This window comes from Pinus tabuliformis, chromosome 4_2 (genome assembly GCF_031772625.1).
Source record: "Pinus tabuliformis cultivar Carrire ecotype Pingquan chromosome 4_2, CPIR1, whole genome shotgun sequence".
NCBI lineage: Eukaryota > Viridiplantae > Streptophyta > Pinopsida > Pinales > Pinaceae > Pinus > Pinus tabuliformis.
Window position 1 is genome coordinate 860,870,514 of NC_142304.1, and position 19,904 is coordinate 860,890,417.

The window sequence follows — 19,904 nt, forward strand, 5'->3', positions numbered from 1 at the left end:
AATCCATTTACAACTTTCCTTAGTTAAAGAATATTAAAAAACCATGAATTAAAACATCATATACCACAAAACCACCAAAAAAAATAATAGAAATCTTAAAAATTAAACCAGATAAACCATCCAAATTATTTTTGCAAAAAATATAATACATGCTCAACACCATTTTATCAACTCCTTTTAAAAAATTTCAACACCATTTTATCAACTCTTTTAAAAAAATTTCCCCAAATATGAGCAGATTACTTCCGAAACCAAATAAAGAGGTTGCTTCATTATTTGGTTCTCACTAAGTAAACAATGAAGATAATTAAGGGATAAGGAAATATATTTATCCTAGATATATTGTGATTTTTCAAACCCAACTGTGTGGCTTCATGTGGAAACCATGTTTCTATTTTACAACAGTTCATTATGCGTTGCAAAGTGATATACTCATGTGCATGTATCTATCACATGAGTCCCTTATACTTAGTTGTTCTCCTCCACTCTTTGCAAAATAGTTGGCGAAAACATAATTGCCCGATAACCATATGTGGGTTCACAATGATAATAAACTGATATTTGATATTTGGTAAATGACATAAAACATTAATTTTAATGCCTATACCTATGAGTGTTGAGTAGGCACCAGAACCTTGAATTGTTATAGACTAACCATCTTTTAACTAGAAAGATTTAAAAAAATGGAGAGGGATTTTCCAAATTTATCAAAAGTTTAAATTATAAAATTAAATAATTGACTATAAATATGTGTACTTTTTAATAATAAAAATTCAATTACAAGTAGTATGTAATAAATTATTAATATACATTTTTATTAATTTATTTTTATTAAATTTTATAATAATATTAATTAGTAAAATTATATAAATTAAATGGTTGGTAATTATTAATATGCATTAATCCAAGATAAATATCAAAATACTTCATAATATTGTACACATTATATTGCTAAATTTGAAAAATCATAAAAATGAACTAAATTATTACTTTATTTTAAATCAATATTATTAATAATAATTGTAAAAAGAAATAATATATGAGTTAAACATATAATATTTGAAAGAAAAAATGTAACAAGATTTTTAATCATGGATATTTACCCTTAGTTTACTATGAAGATTCTTAATTTGTAAATAATATTTGTTATAATACCATGGCCTATCAATAATACATTGTATCCAAAATACCAATGTTCATTTCATATGACCGATTTTTAATTAAAACAACATAAAAAGACATAACTACATTTGAAATAAATCTCATGTGTAACAATTACTAAAAGTATTCTAAAATATTGCATGGAGGTTATTTCCTATTAGTAATTAAATTAAAATTCTATAAATTCTATTCCAAATAAACCTATAATGTTAAAAGCATAACGACTTCTAACATGGTGGGAGGAGCTCTGGAGCGACGATGCGGTAACATGGTGGTTTATCCTATTCATGGTCTGTAACACTCTCTTGGTTGATATGCTTCAGACATCTGGTAGTGGACTCTGCATACGACCCGACGTGAACACAAGTGCTCTTGTCCTCTTTTGTTTATTTTGTTTTTGTTTATGGTTGTTGTTTCACATCTCCTATTTGTTGGTCTCCAATAATATATAAGTGTGGACATCTTTGTTTCCTTATGTCATTTCACTACATAGGTTCTCTCTATATCTCTCCGAAAGCCCTACATTTCATCTTTTTGTTTCTGCCATCCTTATAAGCTTGTTACTCTGGGGCTTATTGGTAGATTTTCTATAACTGCTTCATGGTGGTGGATCCTCATTTGATTGTACATGGTGGATTTCTTTACATGTCATTATCGTCAGACATCCTTGTTCTATATGTGCGCTCTGGATGGAGGATCCTGCTCAGTTCATAGTGTTTCTCTGTGGGGATCTACTTGTGGGGGTTTATTTCATGGGAATTATTATGGTTCCTCTCACGGGCATGTTCCCACCTCATATGCTAAAATTACTCCACATTATCTGTCTTTTTCTTTGCACCATCTACATTCTGGTCCTAATATGGTTTGAACACTCTCGTCCAACTCGTAGGAGGTCTGATGCGAGATTGGAGAGACACTCTTAAGGGTGTTATTTGTGGGGATAATACTAGGGACCTTGAACAACAGGAACCACTCCGTTTTCGAAAACTCTGATGCAAATGGATTAACTCTTTCAACATCTCATGGTCGTTCAAAGATATCAGTTTCTGATGTTGTCACTTATGGGGGAAGTTCTTAGGATGTTGGTGTTGTTGTTGCTGGGAATGAACCAGGTTGGGTGGGTAGTGGTGCTAGTTCATGGTCTACTATGTATACACTAGTTTGGGTGGGCGGTGGCGCTGGTGCATGATCTCGGTGATGCTAAGGTGGAAGACTTTTCTGCTGTCATTTTCACAATTTCCGAGCTCTACTTTCCAGTCTAACAGTGTGATTAGGTGATTCTAATTTATTTATGTCTGTGTTTTTCTATCGATTAGTTGGCATCATCCTATATGTGCCTCTTCGTGGATGCACTTGGGAGTTGTGCAGATCTCCTCGTTAACATTTGTTTTGGAATCCATGTACTTTTGATTAGACGACCTTGCATACATGCATTTTTTAAATTGGGGTGGCGGCGGGAGCATCACACACTCTGCTCTCTTGGGTATCTTATTCCCATTCTCTGACATTTTCCCAATCCAGTGATCTTGATAGTTTGACTTTTCTTGATCCTCCATATTCCTCAAACGTTGGTGAATGTTTCCTTTTTCGGCCTAGTCCCATTCTGAATTTATTTATTTATTTTATTTTATTTTTCTAAACAATTGAGGACCCTCGATCCCGGTGAACTCTTAGGGTGTTGGTGATTGGTGTTGATTAACATGCCTAGGGTGGTGACTACGATTTATTATGGCTACATGGACGGATTTCTAACATCTTTAGATGCTGATGTATCAATACATGAGGAATTTCTTCATGCCACTTTGGAGGCGAAGCGCGCATGGGGTGGGGGCTCTCGACCTCCATCGAATGCCACGCAGAATGTGCATGTACAAGCCACATGGACCCCATAATCACATCCATGTCTAGTCTTGACGCATGCATCAGGCTTGTTAGTTTCGGATGGTGATCCACTTTTCCATATCCCATGACCTCGACGGGGATTTCGACATAGGAACATCAAAACAACTGAGGTGCCTAAACTATTCAATTTCTGCTATGTTGTACTCTAGGACCGAGTCCAGAGCCTGCATAACTGTGCTCTTATTTAAGGATGGGTCTTCTTCCAGACTCATTAATTAGATATGGAGGCGTGGGTATTGGCACAATGGAAGCCCATTTTGGGCTACACTCCTAAGGTTAGTCGTCTTTTGAATCAATGGTATAGCCCTCAATTCCTCCACCATGCGGACACAGAGAAAATCATGGGGACTCCATGGGTGCAGGGTAGAGGTTTCTTACAACTTACTCGGTTGTATGTTAGATTTAACACTATCCAAGATATCCCTCATAATAAATACATATGGGTCAAGCTTCTTGGTCTACCGCTGGAGTTCTGGACAAGATCGACCCTTGAAGTGATCAGAAACACTGTGGGTAAATTTGCATACATGGATCTGAGGGTGTTAGGGGATTGGGACAAGTAGATCGCTTAGATTTTGGTGGAGGTGGATTATGTGGGTGACTTGATGGTGGATATGATCTTGGAATGGGCAACCTTGTGTTTTATACATCGTGTTGACTATTGGGGTGTACCATTTGAGTTTTTTCTTATGTCATAGGATGGGCAATGTTTTGGAGAAATGCCCTCGGCATCACCTGCGTTCCTCAGACAAACGGCGGGATGATCATTGCAACACTAGCGGGTCGAAATTGGTGGGCTTCATGCCTAAGATGGGCTCAGACCGAGGTACCTCATCTAATGCTCCTTGTCAACATTTGAAAAAATTGACATCTACCTCTTCTCGGTCTTATTACTCTTCTCGTGAGGAGGAATTAATTCCTCCCCAAGGTCTTTATTCTACCCCAGTTTGTCTGAATCCTTCCTTGACTCGTTCTGACCTCCCCTCTACATCTCTTGCTCTAGACGATGTTTTTATTCTGCCTCCTTCTGATCGTGCTGAGGACATTTATGGAGCCATCAAAGACTCTTGTTCCTGACTCTACTCTTATCCCATTCTTGCTAGAACATCTCTCCTCTCCTCCACTACCATTTCCTCCTCCTTCTCCACATAATTTGGTGGACAATGACCCCAAGTTTCTTAAAGCTAGTCTGGTTATGGACCTTTTAGCTCTCATTTTTCACAAAGGCTCATCTCGGATTCTACCCCCTTTGGTCAGTCATGCGTCTACTAAAAATTTCACTAGTCGTAAGGGTAATGGTTGGGGATGCAAAAAAAAGTGAGGAGGGTGTTTGGCATGGCCCAAATTGGTCCAAGTTTTGGGTAAAAGACCATGCGAAAAAAGGAGCAGACCACACGGAGCTGGTGAAGATATATTCATCACGCAAACTTTTAGGGCCTTGGGGATGGGATAAAGGTGACGAACCGAAGGAGTGGAACCCTGATTTGATACAGCGGCTCAAAAGGATCGATAATAATATCTCAAGGGTTGTTGATTTTTGGATTGATAGCATTTTGGGAGGATTTATCACTGAGTTCGCGATCGACCAAATCGTGTCCTATAGCAAAGATGAACGAAGATTATTCAAAGGACCACAAGGTATGTTCTTAAATTATCTAAAGCTTTGGATTAAGATTTTATTGTGTGAAAAATGGATTTTGCAGATGTAGTCAGATTAATATTTGGGAAAACAAGAAATAAGCTAGAACCAGGAGCTACATGGAGTGGAAAATGATATAGAATAGATCCAAAGAATTTTATTGAGGCTAACTATAGCCCTCTGTTAGGATCTGAGAATGAAGAAGAAATAAGTAACCCTACAACCCCGCGATATTCCCCCACCCATCATGAAGGCGCGTTCAAGTCAAGAGCTGAGAAGAATCAGGCTTCTTTGGGATTCCCCATCCATCCACCCCCCTTGCACCCCATCCCCATCCCCATACTTCCCCTTCACCTCCACCTCCACTTCCCCCTCCACCTAGCCCCTCGAGAAGAAGAATGGTTGATTACATTAAGCTACATGTCCTTAGAGGACTTGGAACAGGCGATTATGACCAGTTTTTGTTCATAGCTGATGCAATATGGATGGAAAGACAATTAATAATGATGATGTAAAGAAGGCATAGATCGTCATGTCGCTGAGGGAGAGGACACTCACATGGTATATGAAACATTGTGCGAGTAAGTCGAATGCTATGTTTGATGAAATTAAGAAATCCTTGGTAGAAAAATTCAAGAAGAAAAAATCAAAATCATAGTGTATCGCAAAGCTAAAAGAGATCAAACAAGCACTGACTAAATTAATGTGTGAGATGGATCAACGATTCAAGGTTTTAATGGGTCAAGTAAGATTTGAGATTCCCCACATCAACGTAAGGAATGGTTCATAGTCGCACTACTGCCGCATATTAGGTTACCATTAACGCAATAGAAGATCACGGCACAAACTAAATCATTGGAGATTGTGATGAAGTTGGAAGCTTCGCCGGTTGAAGGTACCCACACAGGAGTAAAACATATACATAATCAGCTAACTACATTGACCCTAGAATTGAAGGATCTGAAGAAGCATAAATAAGTTAGATCAAAAAGATTAGAAGTATGGTGTACGCAATGCAGAGCAGAAGGTCATTACATGGATCAGTGCCCCATATTTAGAGATTATATTGCAAGTGAAGCGCCTAATCCAGTAAATCTAGGTTTGTGCTTCTAGATTTGTAGGATGCGAGGTCAGCATCACTATGAAGACTACTATCTGTTACATGAATATATACAGACCCCGAAGAATTTGTTTTGTAACTTCTGTAGATTAGTAGACCATGATGAGAAAAATGACTGAAGTTATGACTTAATGATGGAGCACACTACTGATAGTTATAGACTGCAAGACGAAGGACACACACTATTGATAGTTATACACTGCAAGCCGAAGGACACACACATGAAGAGCAAGACCAACACGTTGGTCGAGGAGTATTTCAAGGAGGAGTAGGAGGAGATGGTCAAGGACATGGCTAGATGATTTGCTATAACTGTGGACAGCCAGAACACTTCGCAAGAGACTGTAGAACCTGATGATAACCTGCAATTACTGTAAGTATTTTGATCATATCATAGAATAATGTCCCATCCTTATTGTGAAGATGTAGGAGAAACAGAACCAACAACCTGCAACAAATGTCCAAATGATAACCATTGAGCCAAGAGATGTTCAACCATGCATCAACATTATAAAAAGAAGTGGAACCGCGATTGGGAATGATAAGACCGATGGGAAAAAAGAAGCTGAAGCTACATGGATAGGGAAGACTACTGAAAAAACGCATTCACCTAATATCTTGAAGGAAAAACAAGAATTCATGGAGGCGAGGCAAAGATTTATGCATGATGGGGCCTTGACCTCTACCGCGAAACCGACTCAGAAGGATAGCCACGAGATAATACTGGTTGCGACACATGAGGTAGATCCGAATGTCTTAAAGTCTTTTCTACATACCTGCATGAAGTCGCTAAGGAATCAGAAGGCTATGGAGGGATTACAAGAACTGATAGACTCATGTACTTCTAAGGAGGTACCACAGAGCAAGATAATTGAGCATATTATTCTAATAAAGGAAACACAATTCCTATAATGAAAAAATTCATTATAGAAGTAATGTAAAAAAAATAAAAAATCACATTAGAATATATGACATCAAGAAGATTTAAATTGCTAAAAAAAACCTCTTTTTAAAAAAATAATCTAAAATATATTAGATAAAAAAACTATACAAAAGTTAATATAAAATAAAACAATCACTTAAACTTATAAATTCATTCTTAATAGACTTATGTCTTGTGCTTAGAAAACCTTCATTAATGATCATCATGTTAATGACGAGGAACAACTTGAAATTCTTTTAGGAATATTGAGTTCACGTAAATAAGTTAATAAGGAGTTTGTAAAGAACATCATTTTGCAAGGAATCAAAATCTTAATCTTATAAAGGCCTTCTTTACATTCAAATAATTACCAAAAAAAATGGTTAAAATCCGAGAGAGGAAAAGTATTACTAGTATCATTTAAAAACTACTTGAATAATCTAATTAATTTATATAAATAAATAAATAAATATACAAAATCTTATATTTATTTACTTATGCCCAAATTGGTAACCCGGCGCAACCTCAGGTTCAAGTTGACCTGAATGATCAGAGTAGCGTGTTACATCAGTTTTTAACACATTTAATTAATGTAAAAGCCAATTTTTCTTCTTAAAAAAACTGAAAAGTGCGGTTCAATGATACCATCGGGAATCCATGTCCCAAAAATTCTATATCTTTGGATGCAGACAGATAACGCATGGCTTTTGCAGCGACATTTGCCCAATGGTTTCTTTCTCTTTATTTGCCTTCCACATATTATTATTATTACGCCGTAAGGCGTTCCTCTGGGAAGAACTTCCCTCGGGTGCCACTCTGTACGTTTTTGCACCATTGATTTCGTTGTTAGACGATGGAATTAATATTCACCGTCTGATTGCGATCCGTTTGCAAGATGCATCCTCGATGGGGTTTGTGATGTTGCCAGGAGGGGAAGTGCAAAGGACAACCGTGGAAGCCCTGCCGACCCTTCCAAGATGCATCCTCGATGGGGTTTGTGATGTTGCCGGGAGGGGAAGTGCAAAGGAGAACCGTGGAAGCCCTGCCGACGTTGCTGGTTAGTTTAGATACTAAGAAAATTGAAGTTTGTCATGCAGGCTGCGGAAAACCTGAACATCAGACAAGTGATAAGGCTTGAGGAAAATGTGAGATACAACGGCCAATCAAACGTATCTGAAGATTATTGCTCCAGAAACTAGTTAAAAGGAAAAGCAGTATCCAGTTCCCAGATGAGTTTTCTGGTGGAAAAAGGCTGTACTGATTTGGAAGGAATGAAAGAGCAAGCTGGTGATGATGAAAGATGCGGCGCAAGGTGGTGGAGCAGATGCGGTGCAAGATGAAGAATTAGATGGTGTGCATGAAGATGTGAAGAGGGTGAGAGCTGAAAGGGTTTGGAAAAAGTTTTATGCTTGCAAACACTCTTTCTCAATGCGCCGATTTTAAATATACATGGTTCACCACAGCTTATGATACCGTTTTGTCGAATTGGATACTGTTTTGTTGGTTCGCCACATCTTACGATACTGTTTTGTTGAATCAGATAGTATTGAAAGTATCATGGTTATTTAATAAGGGATAGCAGATATTTCATAGATCTAGTTTTGTTGGTTCGCCACAGCTTATGAAAAACGAGAGTTGATACTGTTTTGTTGAATAGGATAGTATTGAAACTATCATGGTTATTTAATAAGGGATAACATCTATTTTATAGATCTGGTTCATTTCCCTGCGCTGAAACAAAACATTTCTAAGGGGTTTGAATCATCTTCGGATGATAGTATATTTGTTTCTGTTTGTTTTGGAAGGGCTTTCAATGCAATATAAATATATAAGCTGCCGCTTATGTTTGGTAAATCCAAATTTCTGTTACAGTGTTTTAGCTAGTGACATATATTGGGGAACAGTCCATGCCTATTAATTTTACTTTTCTTGCTGAAAGATATCGCAGAAATGTCAATAGATCTGGTTCATTTCCCTGCGCTGAAACAAAACATTTCTAAGGGGTTTGAATCCTCTTCGGATGATAGTATATTCGTTTCTGTTTGTTTTGGAAGGGCTTTCAATGCAATATAAATATATAAGCTGCCGCTTATGTTTGGTAAATCCAAATTTCTGTTACAGTGTTTTAGCTAGTGACATATATTGGGGAACAGTCCATGCCTATTAATTTTATTTTTCTTGCTGAAAGATATCGCAGAACTGTCAATGCCTTTTAATTTTATTTTTTAATTTATAATTCAATTTACAATTCCAATTTGAATGTTTTACTAATGATTTTTTAAATTTATAATTCCGTTTACCATTCCAATTTGAATGTTTTACTTGTGATTTTGCTTTTGGTTTAGTTCCCGTGTTTTGGGTATACATTGCAACTGATGCCATATAGTGTTGATGATCTGTATGAAGAATATGGGGTTCACCTGTATGTGGGATTTGTGGGACTTCTTATTTCCCTGATGAATCTAAGTATTTCTATTTTCTCTAAAATTTAGTTTTTTTGCTATATCTTTTTGTTTATCTGCTTCTTACTGATGTCAATTTTGATTACTGCTCCAAATTATATATGCATTTTGGTGTAGAAACAGACATCACCGCTCCAGATTTTCTAAAGAATTAGCCTCCAAAAGTTATATGGTCTTTCTCTGATAATGGGTATATAGTTACAATATGATAGCTTTCACTGCTCCCGTTATGATGATATGGAAAACATGTTTTTATTTCCAATCATTATCAGTATGATATGTAAATTTTCCTATTCTGTACATCTTCCAGTTTATATAATATAAAGCTTTTTTCTCACTGAGAAAAATTCTGGGGTTTAGTATATGTATGCAAAATATAGATTAATTCCGGGGTTTAGTATATGTATGCAAAATATAAATTATAGATATTTGCCGAAGTCTCTTACAAAAGCCCAATTTTCTGAATTTTTGCAAAAATCTGTTACAGAAGTCCAATTTTCTGAAATATTGGCATAAATCTGTTACAGAAGTCCAATTTTCTGAATTATATATTATTTTATATAATAAAAAACATATGTTTTTTCATGCTAAAAAACTATGATAATGCACTACACATATGATGATGCGAATTTGAATAGCAAATACACAACAACAATGATATTTATTGTTAAAATATTTATTTTTTGATTTAATATAAAATCCAATCATTGAATTAATTATATATATATATATAAGAGAAATGTGTGAATTAATTATTTATATATATAAATATAAAAGAGAAATGTGTGAATTAATTATATATATATATATATAAATAAGAGAAATGTGTGGCTCATATAAACCTTTAACCTGGTCAATCATTTATGGGTAAAGGAGCTTATCTGTTGATGGAAATAACTTAGCTACTAATGACGTTGCTATTCTAACATTCGACACCACCTTTGCTGAACTCCCCTCCAGTGCCACTCTGTACCTTCTTGTGCCATTGATTTCGTTGTTAGATGATTGAATTAATATTCACCGTTTGATTCGAAGTGTTTGATTCATTATCCCTCGTCGTGCATCACATCTGGCATCTAGCCGCCCATCGCATCTGCCATCTGGCAAGCATGCACTGCACTCTGAATCCTCCTGCACTCTCTGTTCATTAAGCAAAACCCTCCTGCGCTCTCTGTTCATTAAGCAAAATGAGAAACTTCCAGGATGTGGATATCATGCCCGGGGGATCCATGAGCATCGTGCGAGAAAGCCCTACTGTTGCCATTGTCAAATTCAAGGCCGGAAGTATCGAGCCGGCCCATCACCATACCTTTGGGCATGATCTTCTTGTTGTCAAATTCAAGGCCAGAAGTATCGAGCCGGCCCATCACCATACCTTTGGACATGATCTTCTTGTTGTGTCTGGGTGATCCCGTTTGATAAAGTCGGTTTTCACATGGGGTAAGTGGTATCTTAGAATAAACAGGAAGCAAGCAAGTGGCATAGCATTGGAAATATGGTAGAAGAAGATATGGCCAGGTCCAAACCCCCGCATATCCTCTAAACCTAGATTTGTCCACCGTTCTTATAAGTTTAGTAGGTTTATTCTAGCGTAAGACAGTAACTGTTAAGATTGAGCCTATATTTCAAAAGTTAAAAATCAAATTAAGTTACAGTTTTTGTTCCCAATTTTGATGGGAGGCTTTCCACACGGCGTATATTTATATCACTTATTTTCGTATGTCAACTCGTGATGGATAGTAGGTTGAATCTATGGATTGTCAAGTCTGTGGCTAGCTCTGGGTAGTGGAGCTTAAGATGCATGTCGTTTTACTGTAGATTGTTTAACGCTTTGTAGTTATTTGATTTTTAAGGTGTACCTCTTTGCATCCAATGTACAATGCTGCAGGTTTTCAGTTTTGTTTAATTTGTTTGCTTTGCTTTAATGCAAGTAAATTGTAATTTATAATTAGATCACTCATGGCTTTAAAAATTTGCCAAAAATCACCAGTTCAAATTGAACATCCTTAAATTTGTTAGATCCAGAGTACTTGGAGCACTGACTTATCATATGTATGCAGCTTATGGAGGATTTTCTTTGTTAACCTAGGTTTTAATTTAGGATGTCTTGAAGCATGCAACATAAGTGGTTCTGAGCACTTCTATAATCTTCATTTACAGTCAAAATGGCAAACAGAAGTTGGCAAGTATTGCAAGAGTCAAATTCTTTTTATTATTTCTTTTGTGAGATTCTGGCATTGTATTGTTTTTATTTTTATCTAATAGCCATTTTATTCTAATTCATTGGTGCTCATTTTTCATGGGCTTTAGCTGTTACCAAGAATATAGATGTCCTATTGCTGTTAATGAAGTCTTCATGCCTTCACAAAACTTTGTTCATTTACGGAACTTCCTGGAAATCCATATCCCAAAGCTCCTAGAATTTCCCTAATGGAGTATACATGGCAAACATCCAAAAGGAATCCCTTGAGCAAACAAATATAAAAGGATAAGTCAAAGTTTTCCAGGCTTGAGTAAGAGACAAGCCCAAAGTTCTCTAATTGCCAGACCGAGTACCACTCTGAGATTGATACAAGTGATGTTAAGCTTGATACTTATTTTAGTTTTTCAAAACAAAGAGTATGTTTAAATATTTGAATTCCAAATTCTATTTTCAGGTATTGTTCTAGATTCAGGGGATGGTGTCACTCATGTTTTTCCCATCTATGAAGGCTATGCCCTCCCACATGCAATCTACAGAGTGGACCTTGTAGGTAGAGACTTAACTAATGCAATATCAAATATCCTGACTGAGAGAGGTTACTCCTTCACTACAACAGCAGAACGAGAAATAGTTCGAGACATAAAGGAAAAATTGGGATATGTTGCAATGGATTATGAAAAGGAGTTGGAACTGGAAAAGACCTCTACTGCATTAGAAATGACTTATGAGCTTCCAGATGGCCAAGTGATTACAATTGGCTCTGAAAGATTTAGGTGTCCAAAGATTTTATTCCAGCCTGCTCACATTGGGATGGAAGCTCTGGGGGTGCATGAAACTACTTACAGCTCTATCATGAAATGTGATGTGGATATCCGAAAGTACTTGTATGGTAACATAGTTTTGAGCAGGGGATCCACTATGTTTCCAGACATGGCTGATCGTATGAACAAAGAGATCACAGCACTTGCTCCAAGTAGCATGAGGATCAAGGTGGTTGCTCCTCCAGAGAGAAAATATAGTGTCTGGATTGGAGGCTCCATCTTGGCTTCTCTCAGCACATTCCAACAGGTAGTCCTGCCCACCACATTCTTGAAATGGAAATATGAACTCAACCATATTTCAACACTTGAACTATAACCTATAGCTTAAATATTTGGAATAATGGATCATGAGACTCCAGAAAATAGGCTTTATTTAATTGCCAATTATTTTCATTAGTATCCTTCATGCTTATAAAAAGTATGTTATTGTTTTGAGATCTGAAAACACCTCCTAGGTATTGTTTCTGATAGGGGAAGAAATTTACAACCACACATTTTTAAGTTCCTTAAGAAACATACTTGAGGAGCTGCATCACAAAGCACAGACTTCCTTAGACTCTTGTGTTAGGTCTGACCTATAGTTTTTCCACCAATTATCACCAAGGACTTGCACTGTGCCTCGTCTCCTTGAAACTCCCTTTTCAAAAAGAAAGCTCCCGAAGGGTCTTATCTAAGCAGAGCTCTGGTCTTAGAAGAACTATACCAGGTTGGTGTTAAAGGGTCTTTCCTGAGCTTTCCAAAAATAAACTTCCCTTTGCCAAAAGAAAGGTCCTGAAAGGTCCTATGTAAGTAGAACTTCAGGTCCTGAAAGGTTTTATATAGGTAGAGCTTCAATCATAGAAGCTCAGCCGTTAGTAGAGCTCTGGTCCTAAAAGGCCAGCCTGCTAAGTCATGTCCCAAAAAGACCTTACCAGGTCTTACTTGAGCATGGCAAAGAGTTAGTCCTAAATGGTCTGAGCTAGAATGTTCGATTGAGAACAACTTGATGTATCCAACTATGGTATAACTTGATTGACATAAAAAATGTAAGAGGGTAGTCCAGACTCCAAACTGATAATAGAATCTATGTGAATGGATTGATGCTAGTCATGAACCAATGCATTTGGCTACAAGTATTCTTTGATTTTATTAATTTAGACAGTGGAACTAGTCTAATAGAAAAAATGAAACCCTAACCTTTGAAATTTCATTCTAATACCAGTTGGACCCAACTCTACTCGAAGATATCTCTGGCTAAGGAACTATACCTTTTGTTGTTTATATTAACCGATACTAAGGTTCTAACATCAAATAACATCATTCTGATTATTTCATATTTGGTTCATTGATTCATCAAATACAAGCTTGTTTGTGACTAATTTCATTGTTGGTTTGTTCAGATGTGGGTAACACGAGTAGAATATGACGAATGTGGCCCATCAATTGTTCACAGGAAATGCTTTTAGTCCATCCTGTAGTTTCCAGTGGAGAGTTCATTGTTTCTTGAATCTTGTTGAGTAGTAATTATTGTCGAGTAGTAGTTATTTTGTGATAAAATGGTTTGCTGGCTCCAGGTTTGTAAAAGTATGGTTGAGGATATTGATTTCGGATTAACTACATACAGCTTAGAGACAACTAGATTTCTACAATATGTATGTTTTTGGTTGATTATTATGGTTTGGCAATTATGTAGGAAGGAAAATGGGTTGTCTATTTGTTATTTCTTTTGAGATGCTTGTAACTATTACTTATATTGAACGAATAATATAATGTTCTGTTTGTCTCCTAAAATGTGCTTGGCTGTATGAATTGGTCACTCCATATTAACTTACAAAATTTCAATTCTCATTCTTGGTTGTTTGAATTGGTTACATGTATATTAACTTACAAAATTTCAATTTTCATGAAACAAGTTTTCTTGCCAATACAAAGGCACAATATATGTTGAATTGGTTACATATATATTAACTTACAAAATTTCAATTTTCATGAAACAAGTTTTCTTGCCAATACAAAGCTCTCGGTTTGGGAGCGAATCCCAGAGCAATTTTTTAAAAATATATATATTTTTTATATTTTTTAATTTTTGATACATATATGTCAACAAAAACATGGAGAATGATGAATTAGATATAAAAAACATAAAAAAACATAGATTTATCATTGAACCATATCACATCAATCATCTAGAAGTTATAATCTTCATCAACCATGTCCACAAGTTAGTAACATACATATTACAACTGCAATATATTGAGTCTCATGAATCATGATTCATCAAATTCAATCTTAAAGTTTCAACTTCAAGCTTTCAAAATTGAAAATTCAATATATAACATTTATCATCATTGATCACCAAAGTTGTACATGTAAGCTAAGTTTAACCATTGCAAGAAATAATATCTTAGATATTACTAAGTTTTAACTTCTAACTGTTAACATGAAATGAAATGTTATAAAATGAAACATGAATAATGAAATGAATTAATGAAATGAAACAACTTTAATCTTTCACGAAGCATCATATTCATAATTCACAATCATTACCAATGAGTTATAATTGCCAACTTCAAACTTCAAATTTTCATTGTCACAGTCATATATTGTTTACGAAAAATATCATTATGATATGAAAGAGTCGAGAGTCAAGATTCAAGGACTCAAGACTCAATAGCTATGAAAACTAATAGAAACTAGAAAAGACAAGTAAACTGTAAATCTACATGTGGCCGTTGCCACAAGAGTCTCTAGGAGTATAAGCAGGTCGTGCTTGTCTTCTAGGAGTCTCCCGCACAGACCGACGACGAGAACTAGAAGGCACATGCCCTCCACGTGAGGGTGTAGATGGAGGTGGCGACAACAAAGGAACAAGACTCAGAACTCAAGCACTGCTACTGGATGGTGGAGGTGTTATGGCTGCTACAACTCTCAATTTCAAGAAGGTTTTGGCATTTTGGAAGTATTTTCTGTGTTGTTCTTTTGGCCAACAAATTTGATTGAAGTGAGGTCAAAAGAACACTAATTTATGGACAAGCACTCTGTAATATTTTGACAACTTAATAGAAGTCTTTGATTGGCGCATATATATATATATATATATATATATATATCTATATATATATATATATATATATATATATATATATATATATATATATATATATATATATATATATATATATAGTGAAAGTATATATGTGTGAGTAAAGCAATTGAAAATAAGAAAGTTCTTATAGTTAAAATATTTCAATAGTGTGTTGCTCAACATTAGGGAGATGTGTAATTCCTTCCATGCTCGTGACACATGTCATGTTTGTATGACTTCTCCACAAAGAAAAAGAATATTTATAACATTTTAATAAAAAAAATAATACATGATATTGTCCATTGTTGAACTTGAAACACTTTTTCTAAAAAACACATTATGGCTAAGACCAATTAAATTATCAAGGAAATTAATCCTGTAATATTACTATAATAGAGATCAAAATTTGTTACTTTTACGAGGTGCCCTAAAGATTTGTTGCAAATGCTGGTCATAATAGGGCTCGCATAGTGTTGGTATTCTAGCCTTTTGAATTCTTATTGTACATCGTAGATGTATTTCATGTCAAATATAATAAATCTCAGAAGCCACTAACTACTGACAGACATTCATTTTGAAGTAATAATGTTACTGTTATGAAATATCTTCTTAAAGTTGCTCCAGAATTTTGTGTCATGCGTACTTTTTGCAATAAACAGTTGGGAAATCCTATGAAGATGAGACAACTCAGGTAGAAATATGCGTGCTTGGAAACAAAAGAAATCAATTTAAAATGCCGTTGGGAGAGCTCAAGAAACTATGTTATCACAAATAGGTTAATACCCATACTATAAAAGGAGACTGAAATTAAATGCAGGGTGCACACCGAATATTAAATGATAGTATCATGTTTAGATCATCTTCTGTATTTTTGCATTTTTTGAGCAGATTCAAATGGACATGAATTTTGTCGGGGTAAAAATCCCAAAAAAGTGGCCCAAAATCTAGTGATAAGGAGGGGAAGCAATGCAGGTAATTTCCACTGCAACTTGATTCCATATTTTTACAAGTTCTTAACATAAATGGTAATTTTTTATTAAATGGCTGCTCACAAGTCAACATCTCTTTCTACCTGTTGTAGAGTTTCCTTAACTTTAATTGACATGTTATTATAGTTAGAAGGTTATTTGTCAAATTTCATATCATAGCTATTTAAGTCTTGTCACAACCTATTGCTTATTTCCCATTTCATATCTATGATATCTTTGTCTTATTGCCACCTCATTATATGTAATGGTTTTTTCTTCAACGAAAATGGGCACAAAGGTTCTTTAGCCAAAATTTAAGTTTCTTTCACACACCACACCCTCATTATTTGAGTATCCTCATCCTACAACACCTCCAAAAACAACTTCTACAGTAAAAATGCCAACGGTTGTTTCGTATCTATTAGCAAAGGCTAAAGTGAGAACAAAGAAAGAAACAAATCAGAAAATTGCTATGGATGAGGGAAAGATTTTTGGTGAAGAAGGACCAATGAAAGGCCCAAAATCTAGTGATAAGGAGGGGGGAGCAATGCAGGTAATTTCCACCTACAACTTGATTCCGTACTTTTACAAGTTCTTAACGTAAATAGGATATTTTTATTAAATGGAAGTTCATAAGTCAACATCTATTTCTAGATTTTGTAGAGCTCCTTTTCCATTCATTGAACTATTATTATAGTTAGAATTTTATTTGTCAAATTTAATATCATAGCTATTTCAGTCTTGTTGCCAATTATTGGTTATTTCCCATTTCATATCTATCATATCTTTGTCTTATTGTCACCTTATTTTAGTTTTTCAAAACAAAGAGTATGTTTAAATATTTGAATTCCAAATTCTATTTTCAGGTATTGTTCTAGATTCAGGAGATGGTGTCACTCATGTTTTTCCCATCTATGAAGGCTATGCCCTCCCACATGCAATCTACAGAGTGGACCTTGTAGGTAGAGACTTAACTAATGCAATATCAAATATCCTGACTGAGAGAGGTTACTCCTTCACTACAACAGCAGAACGAGAAATAGTTCGAGACATAAAGGAAAAATTGGGATATGTTGCAATGGATTATGAAAAGGAGTTGGAACTGGAAAAGACCTCTACTGCATTAGAAAAGACTTATGAGCTTCCAGATGGCCAAGTGATTACAATTGGCTCTGAAAGATTTAGGTGTCCAGAGATTTTATTCCAGCCTGCTCACATTGGGATGGAAGCTCCGGGGGTGCATGAAACTACTTACAGCTCTATCATGAAATGTGATGTGGATATCCGAAAGGACTTGTATGGTAACATAGTTTTGAGCAGGGGATCCACTATGTTTCCAGACATGGCTGATCGTATGAACAAAGAGATCACAACACTTGCTCCAAGTAGCATGAGGATCAGGGTGGTTGCTCCTCCAGAGAGAAAATATAGTGTCTGGATTGGAGGCTCCATCTTGGCTTCTCTCAGCACATTCCAACAGGTAGTCCTGCCCACCACATTCTTGAAATAGAAATATGAACTCAACCATATTTCAACACTTGAACTATAACCTATAGCTTAAATATTTGGAATAATGGATCATGAGACTCCAGAAAATAGGCTTTATTTAATTGCCAATTATTTTCATTAGTATCCTTCATGCTTATAAAAAGTATGTTATTGTTTTGAGATCTGAAAACACCTCCTAGGTATTGTTTCTGATAGGGGAAGAAATTTACAACCACACATTTTTAAGTTCCTTAAGAAACATACTTGAGGAGCTGCATCACAAAGCACAGACTTCCTTAGACTCTTGTGTTAGGTCTGACCTATAGTTTTTCCACCAATTATCACCAAGGACTTGCACTGTGCCTCGTCTCCTTGAAACTCCCTTTTCAAAAAGAAAGCTCCCGAAGGGTCTTATCTAAGCAGAGCTCTGGTCTTAGAAGAACTATACCAGGTTGGTGTTAAAGGGTCTTTCCTGAGCTTTCCAAAAATAAACTTCCCTTTGCCAAAAGAAAGGTCCTGAAAGGTCCTATGTAAGTAGAACTTCAGGTCCTGAAAGGTTTTATATAGGTAGAGCTTCAATCATAGAAGCTCAGCCGTTAGTAGAGCTCTGGTCCTAAAAGGCCAGCCTGCTAAGTCATGTCCCAAAAAGACCTTACCAGGTCTTACTTGAGCATGGCAAAGAGTTAGTCCTAAATGGTCTGAGCTAGAATGTTCGATTGAGAACAACTTGATGTATCCAACTATGGTATAACTTGATTGACATAAAAAATGTAAGAGGGTAGTCCAGACTCCAAACTGATAATAGAATCTATGTGAATGGATTGATGCTAGTCATGAACCAATGCCTTTGGCTACAAGTATTCTTTGATTTTATTAATTTAGACAGTGGAACTAGTCTAATAGAAAAAATGAAACCCTAACCTTCGAAATTTCATTCTAATACCAGTTGGACCCAACTCTACTCGAAGATATCTCTGGCTAAGGAACTATACCTTTTGTTGTTTATATTAACCGATACTAAGGTTCTAACATCAAATAACATCATTCTGATTATTTCATATTTGGTTCATTGATTCATCAAATACAAGCTTGTTTGTGACTAATTTCATTGTTGGTTTGTTCAGATGTGGGTAACACGAGTAGAATATGACGAATGTGGCCCATCAATTGTTCACAGGAAATGCTTTTAGTCCATCCTGTAGTTTCCAGTGGAGAGTTCATTGTTTCCTGAATCTTGTTGAGTAGTAATTATTGTCGAGTAGTAGTTATTTTGTGATAAAATGGTTTGCTGGCTCCAGGTTTGTAAAAGTATGGTTGAGGATATTGATTTCGGATTAACTACATACAGCTTAGAGACAACTAGATTTCTACAATATGTATGTTTTTGGTTGATTATTATGGTTTGGCAATTATGTAGGAAGGAAAATGGGTTGTCTATTTGTTATTTCTTTTGAGATGCTTGTAACTATTACTTATATTGAACGAATAATATAATGTTCTTTTTGTCTCCTAAAATGTGCTTGGCTGTATGAATTGGTCACTCCATATTAACTTACAGAATTTCAATTCTCATTCTTGGTTGTTTGAATTGGTTACATGTATATTAACTTACAAAATTTCAATTTTCATGAAACAAGTTTTCTTGCCAATACAAAGGCACAATATATGTTGAATTGGTTACATATATATTAACTTACAAAATTTCAATTTTCATGAAACAAGTTTTCTTGCCAATACAAAGCTCTCGGTTTGGGAGCGAATCCCAGAGCAATTTTTTAAAAATATATATATTTTTTATATTTTTTAATTTTTGATACATATATGTCAACAAAAACATGGAGAATGATGAATTAGATATAAAAAACATAAAAAAACATAGATTTATCATTGAACCATATCACATCAATCATCTAGAAGTTATAATCTTCATCAACCATGTCCACAAGTTAGTAACATACATATTACAACTGCAATATATTGAGTCTCATGAATCATGATTCATCAAATTCAATCTTAAAGTTTCAACTTCAAGCTTTCAAAATTGAAAATTCAATATATAACATTTATCATCATTGATCACCAAAGTTGTACATGTAAGCTAAGTTTAACCGTTGCAAGAAATAATATCTTAGATATTACTAAGTTTTAACTTCT

General features: G+C 35.4%; 1 protein-coding gene across 1 annotated transcript; it reads left to right on the forward strand.

The window, feature by feature from the left end:
• The first annotated feature begins 4,358 nt into the window (after nt 1-4,358).
• On the forward strand, nt 4,359-18,940 carry LOC149172384 (uncharacterized). The gene is made up of 5 exons (XM_089426305.1): nt 4,359-4,701; nt 11,864-12,477; nt 13,610-13,667; nt 17,129-17,742; nt 18,875-18,940. Exons 1-5 carry the CDS (start codon nt 4,359-4,361, stop codon nt 18,938-18,940), a joined length of 1,695 nt encoding a protein of 564 aa, XP_089282431.1.
• The last annotated feature ends 964 nt before the right edge of the window (nt 18,941-19,904 follow it).

Coding starts and splice junctions, on each gene's coding strand:
- LOC149172384 (XM_089426305.1), top strand. CDS start 4,359: ATGGTTGGGGATGCAAAAAAAAGTGAGGAGGGTGTTTGGCATGGCCCA. Junction 4,702..11,863: donor ATTATTCAAAGGACCACAAG/GTATGTTCTTAA, acceptor TTCTATTTTCAG/GTATTGTTCTAGATTCAGGG. Junction 17,743..18,874: donor CTCTCAGCACATTCCAACAG/GTAGTCCTGCCC, acceptor TGGTTTGTTCAG/ATGTGGGTAACACGAGTAGA.